The sequence below is a fragment of the Rhinopithecus bieti genome, unplaced genomic scaffold (genome assembly GCF_001698545.2).
Source record: "Rhinopithecus bieti isolate Rb0 unplaced genomic scaffold, ASM169854v2 scaffold_23964, whole genome shotgun sequence".
Classification (NCBI taxonomy): domain Eukaryota; kingdom Metazoa; phylum Chordata; class Mammalia; order Primates; family Cercopithecidae; genus Rhinopithecus; species Rhinopithecus bieti.
The window spans coordinates 28,182-39,499 of record NW_016810965.1 but is presented as its reverse complement, the minus strand read 5'-3'; the positions used below and the strand labels follow the sequence as shown (position 1 = coordinate 39,499).

The 11,318-nt window shown below is 37.6% G+C and overlaps 1 protein-coding gene across 12 annotated transcripts in view; it reads right to left on the bottom strand.

The window, feature by feature from the left end:
- Positions 1–9,121, bottom strand: part of FIP1L1 (factor interacting with PAPOLA and CPSF1) — a 71,757-nt gene extending 62,636 nt beyond the window's left edge. For 7 of the 12 annotated variants that reach the window (XM_017893294.1, XM_017893297.1, XM_017893287.1 and 4 more), the window contains exons 1-5: positions 8,843–9,110; positions 7,656–7,700; positions 7,509–7,548; positions 3,809–3,866; positions 2,265–2,368 (exon numbers count right to left, since the gene is read on the bottom strand). In XM_017893294.1, the coding sequence (XP_017748783.1) occupies positions 2,265–2,368; positions 3,809–3,866; positions 7,509–7,548; positions 7,656–7,700; positions 8,843–8,927 (332 nt within the window). In that variant the 5' untranslated portion in view covers positions 8,928–9,110. Of the gene's footprint in view, positions 1–2,264; positions 2,369–3,808; positions 3,867–7,508; positions 7,549–7,655; positions 7,701–8,842 lie in introns of all 12 variants that reach the window. The other 5 variants (XM_017893293.1, XM_017893298.1, XM_017893288.1 and 2 more) reach the window with 4 other exon arrangements.
- Positions 9,122–11,318: the final 2,197 nt, after the last annotated feature.

Here is an 11,318-nt window from a genome sequence, read left to right as displayed (position 1 = left end):
AAAAAAAAAAAAAAAAAAAAAGACTTGCTTTTCTTCATATATTACACACATATAAAATGAACTTGTAACAAAGGTATGTTACCTAAAAAAACAACCTGTAACAATTTACAATAAATCAATTCAGTACTATTCCTTTAACACAGTTTGTTCTTTAAATTTGCTTCTGAAAACGCTGTGCATAAGTAAATGTTTATCAAATTTCAATTTCTCACGGACTTTGTTTTCAAGGGATATACCTTGAAATAGAGAGGTTAAGCAACTTTACACTCTTCACAAATACTTGAACTTTACTTTAGAAATTCATAAAATGAATAAAAAATAAATCAACTGATAAATGGGTTAAGGCATAGATAGAGGGATATGAGTTCAAGCAAACGAAGCAAAATGCGGATTGTATAATTTAGGTGATGGGTAAATGAGCAGTCACAGGTCAATTCCTTCAACTTTTGTGAGTATTGGAAAATTTTCATAACCAAATGTCTAAGGGGAAAAAACCTTCAGAGACAACTGTAACTAAATAACATTCAGTTTATTTAGTCAATAACCATTTACGGCATACTTACTATATTTAAGGCAATGTGACGAAGAGAAAAATTCATAAATCAGTTTTCTGTTTTACTGAAGAGTTTTGAATACAATGGTTTCTACTCTATAGAAATCTAAAGTGTCTAAAGGTAATAAATATGTATAAACATAATTACAATGCATAAAACTGAAAACTGTTGTAAGAAATAAAGTTTAGTAAGGTACTATGAAAGTCCACATATATTTAATATTTGAGTGCAATTTCTACCAAAAAAAGGTACCATTCATAATCCAAAAAAATTGTCATTTGCTTCAAATTGTTCTATAACTTGCAAGTACAAATAATTTTATATAATATTTAATGAACATGCAATTATTACAATTTTATATGTGTTCCTTTTGCATAATACAGACAGTAAAGACCTATTATTAGCAGAAAGCCCTACTAGTACTATAGTATAAGCCCAACTTTCTCATTAAGTAATTATTTACTTTCCCAAATGAGAATGAGGAGCACATTTAGAATATCCACCCCTAACATGAAAAACTAGCCTCTTTACACTGTTCCCTAAAAAGGTGCTAGGATTTTAAAATTACATGGGTACATGTATCATTACTATAATACAAAACTGACTATGACAATAACTGAACTGGCTTTAAGCTTCCTGAAATGACTTTTGAAAACAAATGACTCTACTAATAAAATATTTAACAATACTTTTGTATCGACTGGTTGATTCCAGATGAGGTTGCTTAATGAACTACAGTGAAATTAATGTATTTTATGTTTCCAATGCATGAGCTATAACAACATCATACAGCCAATCTGAAAAATAAAACACATTGACTCTTATTCTCCTATTGCAACTAAATCACAATTCATACTTCAATGCATTTCCCTTCCAATCTTTCTGTAAGAGTCTTTATGTGCTCAATGAGTCAATGACAGTCCATTCACTTGGTCCAGTTTATAGAACACAAAATTTCAGACAAACATTGGCCTAAAAGGCCTACAGGAAAATTAAAACCTGAAAACACCATTAACAACAAAAGAAATACTTTTGATATTGTTTTTATTGGACAAAAAAATCAAAAACCTAAACTCAGGTCTGGATAAGTAATAAAGCGAAATAATAAGCACAGATACAAATTACAATTTAAGGATTTCTAATTCTAAACAAAGAATTTATAGTATTTTTTTTTTCCTTGAGACAGAGTCTCACTGTTACCCAGGCTAGAGTGCAGTGGTTCGATCTGGGCTCACTGCAACCTCCACCTATCAGGTTCAAGTGATTCTCCTGCCTTAGCCTCCGAGTAGCTGGGATTACAGGCACCCACCACCACGCCTGGCTAATTTTTGTATTTTTAGTAGAGATGAGGTTTCACCATGCTGGTCAGGCTGGTCTTGAACTCCTGACCTCAGGTGATTCACCCACCTCAGCCTTCCAAAGTCCTGGGATTATAGGCATGAACCTCCATGACTGGCCTAGTACTCAATTCTTTTATAAAAGCACTTTAAACTCAGGATCAAAAACTGCTGCTTCCATGTACCTTTGCCTAATCAGTTAACTTTATTTTAGGAAAGAAGTATCTTCATGATGAAACTTTAACAAGAGTTCTTTTATGTTAAAATAGAAAAACATAAAAACAATGGAATCAACTACTGAGAGATTGATATAGGTACACTCTCTTTGCTATATAGCATTTACACAATTGTTACTTACTAAAAAATAACGTACCCATACTGTGGTGCTCCCGTTTTAATGTCTCCTATAGTGACATGAACATCATCTTCATCATCATCGCTGTCACTATCACTATCATCTTCAGTCTCAGTCACTTTCTACATGAACATAAACAAATTATAACATACATTCAATAATCCATTTCAACATCTAATATTAATAACTAAAAAAAGTAACCACCCTGGTTTTTTTTCTTTCTTCTTTCTTGAGACAGAGTCTCACTTTGTCGCCCAGGCTTGAGTGCAGTGGCGTGATCTCAATTCACTGAAACCTCCGCCTCCCAGGTTCAAGCAATTCTCCAGCCTCAGCCTCTAGAGTAACTAGGATTACAGATGCCTGCCACCATGCCCAACTAATTTTTGTATTTTTAGCAGAGACAGGGTTTCACCATGTTGGCCAGGCTGGCCTCGAATTCCTGACCTCAGGTGATCCACCCGTCTTGGCCTCCCAAAGTACTGGAATTACAGGTGTGAGCCACTGTGCCCGGCCCCACTCTGTATTTTTTTGAGATATAATTTTAAAGTTACAAGCTTATAATGCTGCCACGTATTTCAACTCATAATTTTGATGTTCTACATAATAAAAAGGATAAGACTATGAATAAAGAAATGAAATCTTTTTTGGCATCATCTCCTTTTGGTAAACACCACCTCATATTTTTTTTTTACTATTATATCTGCCCCTCTTGCAAAAAGGATCTAAAGCAACTTACTAAGATATCTACAAGATAAAACTATAAAAACTATGTATTTGAGAATTCTTGGCAAAAAAAGAATCTAAGAGGAAAACAATTTTAAGATTCACAATGTCACAAATAAAAAGTACCAAATCAATTAAAGAATTTAAAAAAAACCCAAAACATAAGAAGTACCAAATAGTTAAGCAGAAGCTCAATTATTCTTGGTATTCTTGTATACCCAGAAGAGGCCCTACATGCAAAATCTACATTTGTGAAGTTTTTACTTTGGCTCTTAAAGCCTATTTTGTGCTTAATCACAACATAGTAAATAAGTAGATGACATATGCAAAATACTTTTTGTACACAACTTCAAACTTGCAGAACAGTAACTTCCTTTTTATAGGATTAAAATGTACAAATATTCATAGGACCAGTGATATGTTCACCTCACAAAGTATCAAAGGAATGCAGGCATGCAGTCAGGGACTGTCACATACATTAAAAAGCACTGCTAAAAAATCATTAACATTCAAAGGCTGTGGGACTCAAAACTTGCTCTGAAAACCAGGCACACTATATTCAGTAGATTTATAACCATTCAGTTCCTTGAAAGCAATAAACATCAAGCCTTTGCACATACTATTTTCCTCTGACGTCTTTCTACTATTTATTTTCCTCCTTGCTAATTCCCATATATGTTTTTGATAGCACCAGATGCAGCAGGAGATATAAGAAAGGGTCAGATAACACAGGATACTGAAGGTAATGTAAAATGTCAGCTTGCTTTCTATGTAAACTGTGAAGCTATTGATAAAGATTTGTATCAGGAAAGTAACTGGATTTCAAAGCCTTATGTTACCGGTTTTGGTACACCATTTTCGGCAGTTTCATCTTCAATTCCAGATGGAGGATTAGCACTACAAACAACAAAAATAAATATACACGTCAGGCATTACTTTTCCGAAGTGCAGATAGGTTATATTAGTATTTCTAAGCTACATCTAATAAAGTTCCTAAAATTATTGTCTCCACTGGAGACAGTAATGGTAAAATCTGACTCTCGTATTCCCTGTTATTTGTAGTAACTTGCATAAAACAAGTACTCAACATTGTAAGTAGAATGCAAATGCCAGGCTGGGTGCAGGAGCTCACACCTGTACTCCCAGCACCTTGGGAGGCTGAGGTGGGTGGATCATGAGGTCAGGAGTTCAAGACCAGCCTGGCCAAGATGATAAAACCCCATCTCTACTAAAAATATTAAAAAAAAATTAGCCAGGCATGGTGGTGGGCGCCTGTAATACCAGCTACTCGGAGGGTGAGGCAGACAATGGCTTGAACCTGGGAGGTGGAGGTTGCTGTGCTCATGCCACTGCACTCTAGCCTGGGCAAGAGTGAGAGGCTGTCTATAAAAAAAAAAAAAAGAACGCAATTAATGATTTATAATTTGATGGTGGGCTGAAATTCAAGCTTTTTACACATTTTAAAACTATATGACAAAGTTAATCAATTTTAATTATCCTAAATCTTTACTGAACATCCACTGTGTATCAGGTTCTAGTACTATCACTACCCAGACCTACATAATACAGTTTCCTCCTTTCCTTGGTGTTCAAGAACTCAGATTTGTGGTATAATCACATTAACTCTTTCAGTATTCAGTTAACATACACGCTTCTTCTTGGTTCTCTGTGTTATCAATCTTATTGAAGATACGTCCTTTATTGAATAAAAAATAAAATTTTAAGATTAAAAAAGTATCTTCATTCAAGGCTGTTCTCCAATTTGATATTAATAAGGAGCTAATTCTCATGAATGTTAAAAGTAATTACTTTAAGACCAGTTAATACTTGAACTTGTCTTTTCACAACAAAACTGGTATGCAACAATAAAACATTCACATTCCCATGAAACTCAAGCACATGGTCATTTACCAGCAAATAACACTTCCAGTACCATAGCGTAATTGGTTTCTTACATTTTTTAGTAATTAAAATTTCAACAGTGGGAATTAACCATCACTTCATTTCACAGATAAGAAAATTGAAGTACAAAGCAAGTAGCTGATTTGGCCCAACTTTCTAAATTATTTAGTAGCATTCTTAACAAAAATGTCCAGATGTTGACACAGTTCAGAGCACTTTTCATTAGATTTCTGCTAATCTCTTCTAAACTGCACTTTCTGTCGGGTAGTTTCTATGTAAATCAATTTGATCTTTACAGTGGCATTTTACAGCACAATCACCAAATAAAGCAAAATGAAAGATAAAAAGTCAAAACCTAACTGTTAAATTTTCATTGTTCCACTGCTTGCTTCAAGAAAACAAATATGCAGCTGTAATTGTTCAGTACATTTACCTCCTGCTGAAATAAGCTTCTCGGTAGCCAGAAACAAGTCCCATTTGCTTTCTATGTCACAAAACAGTATCCTTTCTTTAGTCAAAACTTGGATAGATATAACACAATTGGAGACTGTAATGCAATGTTTAAGAAAAACAGAGGCTTCAGCAATAAGCCTGTCAGTAGGAAACGGGGGCAAATTCTAACAGCAGGAACTTAGGTAGAGCAATGCAGTGATGTACCAAGCCAGATAGCAGTAGGTTTGGCAGAGTTCCTTTCTTCAATAGGCCTGCTCTTTTAGAAGTTTTAATTTTCTATCACCATGAGAATGTTAGAAACATGATAAAATTTTAAGCTTTTCTAGAAAATAACACTGTAAAGGAAGTTGTTTTCTCCCCCATAGGATGAAATCAATTCAACGGCTCCCCAAATGAAGTTGTAGAAAGGAATATAAAGCTATGTTGACAGTGAGACTCAGGGAAAGTAGAAGGTTCCCTCCAATAAATTTTAGCAAGTTGTGTATTGCAGAATTAAAATTAAAGAACGTTTGATCAGAAAATAAGATTTTAAAATTGTAACCAATAAAAATAAAAATCAATGGGATAAAGATGATCATAGAGAGAAATATATTTGATTGTAAAACTATACCCTGTAATTAATTTCTTGACCAAATGAAGGAATGGATATAAAGAAATATTCAATCACATTCATAACATAAATTAAAACTAATCTCAACTCTGTGGTTGAGATCTGAATCAGGAACTGAGTTGAACACATAAATTTCAAAATGAAATAACATTTCAGATAATATACCAATGAGTGAAAAGACTATAGGGGATTTTTTGGGTAAGGAAGTTGAACTGTAGTTTCAGCTCCTCCTAAGCTATTTCTACTTCCACTTCTCACTTTTTCCCTCTATCCATTTTTTTGTTGTTAACAGCTTTTAGATGCAATTCATATATTACACAATCTATCCATTCAAACAGGACCACTGAGTTTTAATATGTTCACATAGTCCAACCATCACAACTAATTCCAGAATATATGCATCACTCCCAAAAGGAACTCTGTATACATTAGCAATCACTCACCCAACTCTTAGCAACCAGTAATCTGTCTCTACGGACCGGCTTCTTTCACTTGCACATTTGCAAGGTTCGTCCATATTGTAACATCTACCAGTACTTCATTTTATTTTCCCTGCCAAATAATATTCCACTGTATGGATATAACACACTTAATCTATCCATTCATCAGTTGATGCAGCTGCGAAGTTTTTTTTTTTCCATTTTCTATTAACAATGCTGCTATGAATATTCACGTACAAGTTTTTGTGTGAATGTTTTTCATTTCTCTAAGGTGGAGGGCTCATATGGTAGTAACTCCATGGTTCACCATTTGAGAAAATGGCCAGGCTATTCTTCAAAGCAGCTGCACCATTTTACAATCCCACCAGAAGTGTATGAGGGTTTTATTTCTCCATATGCTCACCAACACCTGTTTTATCTTTCTGATTGCAGCTTACTCAGTATGAAGTGGTTTATCTTCCACTTTTTAAACCCAAATATTCTTTAAAATCTTCTACCTACCTCTCCCTCCGTTACTGACACTAATGCATGTGGTCAGGGTAAAGTCTACATCTCCATGTACTTCTTTGCATGGTTTGTTTTCTGAAATTTGGGGTAAAATTCTGACTCCCTGTATATGTTCTATAATCAAATACTTACATCTTTCTTATGATCTAACAAAGAAATCAACCTTATAACAAATCAGCTAAATACATTTTGAATGTAAATAATACATAGCATTGAAATTACAACCAAAGTGCCATTATACCATCAAAAATGTTAATAAACTGGAAAAGCAGTCGTTTGGAGTGTTCCTGATTTACTTAAAACATTTTCAATTAAGTTAAAATATTTTATCAGTAGCTTAATGATTATACTGTATACTTCACTACTGAAGTCACTTAAGAGTAACAAGTTACTCAACAGTGTAAAATCAGTCCAATCCTAAGTTCAAAAACTTTGTCCTTTAAACTATCAACAAATAGAATTGGCGTAAGATTAGGTCCTGAAACTGCTTTAAAGGATTCAATGTCCTCCAAAATGTTGTAAGTGTTGTAATGACGCCAATGATTGTAAGAAAATAATTTTGACAACTGACAGAACCATTGTATCACACAATCTGTGTAATAGGCATCAACAGAAAATTTCACTAACCTGGCATTTTCTTCTTCTGGCCTTTCAACTTCATTTTCATCTACCAAGTAAAATAAACAAATAAATAAATAAGCAAACAAAATAAAGAAACCACTCTCAAAGAAACTAGTATTATGAAAATCTGAAGTGATCATCACAAGCACTAACCTAGGTCCTTTGTCAAATCACTGTGCACATGCACGTCCCATGGGCCTATAAGCACATCCAAAGTTAGATCACCTTATAATTACTTAACAAGATACGTATTTTATGGAAAAAAAAATCAGACTTTACTGGTATAAAAATAAGCTTAAACTTAAGAGGTACTGAAGATTTCCAGATCTTTGTAAAAGAAATCCTACACATTCACATTTCAAAGACTAATGCTAAATCTTGCCACCAAAGATAATGTTTTTTTTTTTTACAAGTTTATCAAAGTTACATCATCAAGGACCTGCGTGGTGCCCAATGTGCACTTTTACTATTCTATTCTAAAGACAATCAAGAATGTATGTTTTAGGCAAGGAACAAACATTGTTTCAAATCTGGTGTAACAGGCAAGAAGGGATTGTTAATTCACAAAAGTTAAAAACCAGATGTCCCTTCTAGAGAGAAGTACATGATGCATTAAATTTATTTTGAGAAAAAGAAATATATGAGATGACACTGAAAACTGTAAGCCGAAGGGTCATGAGATACCTCCATGATGTAGGTTAAACGGCAGTCTCTTAAAAAAGAAAAACTTCACCTTAATACAGGAGACATTCAGGGTTTTCTTTATGGGCCATCTTTCTCTCTCTCTCTCTTAATTAATTATTTTTAAAGCACGACTTTCAGACAAGGAGGTACCCTTGCAGGTGCATTCCATACAAACTGACCATCAAGAAACAAGACGTTAGTTGTACAGCATTAACTTTATTTCGCTATTATCACAGAATGACTGTTTCTGAAAGAAGGGACAGGAAGGGCACCCTAAGGCCACGGGGCAAAAACAGGCACAAAAAAACACCACCTCAGAATCGACAGAAAAAAACAAGGGTAAAGAGCGCAGCAGAGAGGCGACCGAGACGCCCCAGGGAAAGCACGGCAAAGCCGGGGGCCGGGACCAGTCACAGGCCCCCAGCCCTGCCCGGCCGCCTCAGGGTGGGTGCGTATGGTGGGCGTGGGCCAGCCGGGAGACCGCCGCGGGAAGGGGGGGCACGCGCACGCTGCGCTCGGCCTAAGTCAGGCCGGACAGGACTCCCAACCAGAGGCCCGAAGGGGCGGCGCGAGGGGCCGGAACGCCGGCCGTTTGAGGGCCAAGAGGGGAGGCCTAAGAGAACCCGAGAAAGAGACAGGGACAGGAAGTTTCGTACCGCCATAGAGCCACTCTTCCTCCTCATCCCCTCCGGTCCCGCCGCTCAGCTCCGACACTAGGCGCTCGACCTCGCCGGCCGACATGGCCGCCCCGAGCGCAACTTAAACGCGGCGATCAACAGCCCCCTCCAACCCCTTCCCAGCCTCTCAGCCCCGGGGCGCGAGAAGGGCGCGAACCCGCCGGCGAGCGAACGAAGAAAGCTCGAGACTCAAATCCCAGGAAGGCGGCAGCAGCGGTGGCAAAGATGAAGACTCCAGCGCAGATCCGCCTGCGCATGCGCAGCAGACCCAAGCGGCGCGGCGTCTATAGGTGGCTTCGCTTCCGCGGCGGCGGCCACCTGGGCCTGGTTGCGCCTGCGCGCTGAGGTGGGCCCCGCCCCTCTAGGATCCCGTTTTGCTTTTTAGCGTGGCTTCCTCTCGTTGCATCCTGAGTCGGCCAGGGTTCCCCGCCCCCACCCTTCCCTTTAATAACCCGTATTGCCATTGCTAGCGAGTACACCGTTGTTCCCTTCTACTCTTCGTGCTCTTTTTTCTCAACCTTTTCTTTGCTTTTTAATCTTCCGAAAGACCTTCTTTTATTCTTTAATCAGCCTTGATACAGAATCATTACCTGTCACTCCCTTTCCTCACTGAATAGAGAAGAAATCACAGTCAGTACTATTTCTTGAAAAATTAATTTTCACAGCCAACTAAAGCAAAACTAATAGATGAAGAATGCACCCTCCTTGTTAAAAACCATAAATTACTGTCAAGGTCAAAGACCGCCTCATTCCCCTCCCCTTCTCTCCAGAGGTAGCCCTTGTTACAGATGCATATCCTGTTTGGAGTTCATCATTCTGAAATTTCCTATACACTTACTTCCTGTGTTGTGCTGTTTTGGTGGGAAAACCTGAGACTGACAAGTCTTAAATAGTACAGTATAGTATAGTATCATCCGGCGACTTCCTTTTTTTTGGTTAGCATCCGTGTCTTGGAGCAGTTTTACATTTTTGTATGAATCAAACTATATCCATTTTAAATGCTTCATAAAATTGCATAGTGTGGCTATCACAGAGTGAATATGGCTATTTCTCCATTGATGTACACCTAGATTGCTTTTGACTTTACACTTTTAACTGCAACAAAAAACGACAATGAAGATCCACGTGGCTTCTTGAGATTTGTCTGTTTCTCGAAGATAGATAATAAAGTATGTACAGTTTTTATTTTAATAGGTAAACCAAATGTTCAGGCCACTTCTGAAAGCACATCTTTAAGTGAAAAGATGACATACCGTGCTTCAAACTGGAGCACCAGGTTTTTTGTTTGTTTGTTTGTTTATTCATTTGAGGTGGAGTCTCACTCTGTTGTCTAGGCTGGAGTACAGTGGTGCCATCTCTGCTGACTGCAACCTCCACTTCCTGGGCTCAAGCGATTCTTCTTCCTCAGCCTCCCAAGTAGCTGGGATTACAGGCACACACCACCATGCCCAGCCAATTTTTCTATTTATAGTAGAGAGGGGTTTCACCATTTTGGCCAGGCTGGTTTTGAACTTCTGACCTCAGGTGATCTGCCTGCCTTGGTCTCCCAAAGTGCTGGGCTTACAAGGATGAGCCACCACGCCTGGCCTGTTTGATTTTTTGTTTGTTTTGTTTTGTTTTTTTAAAAAAACAACAACAACCATCTTGCTCTGTAACCCAGGCTGAAATGCAGTGGCAGGGTCACTGCTTACTGCAGCCTCTACCTCCCAGACTCAAACAGTCCTTCCACTTCAGCCTCCTGAGTACCCGGGACTACAGACAAGCAGATGCCACCACACCTGGCTAATTTTTTATTTTTCGTAGAGACAATATTTCACCATGTTGCCTAGGCTGGTCTGGAGCTCGTGGTCCCTAGCAATCCTTCCACCTAGGCCTCCCAAAGTGCTGGGATTAAAGGTATGAGCCACGAGGCCTGGCCTCAGTTCTTCATTATACTTAGCAGGTTGTATAGTCAGGCAATCAACCTTTCTATGCTTCAGTTTCCTCATCTATAAAATGGAAAGGCTAAATTACCTCTGAGGTCTCTTTCATTTATAAAGTTTACAAACAGGGCATTCACTTGTCAACAGAGAGAAATCCATTTTAATTGAACAAATAAATGAGTTTTCTTGTTCAATGAATAAATATTGTTTTATCATTTATTTATTTAGCAATTGCAGAATATCTGCTCTGATTAAGAACTTGGAAAATGAAAACATGAGTGAAACAGTCCCAGCCCTTAAAGAGCTCTCAAGTTATTGAGAAAGACAGAAGGGCGGTAAACAACTCTCCTACAAAAGAAAAGGTGACTGTTGTAATAGAAGCACAAGTGAAAGGTTATGCCCAACCAACACCGCACCATCTCGCATTATTTAAACAAACCACGTGGTTTTAATCTTTCTTACCTTTGAACACGCTTGTACCTGCTATTCCCAGTTCCATTATCTTTTTATGATAATCTCTTGCATCCTTCTAA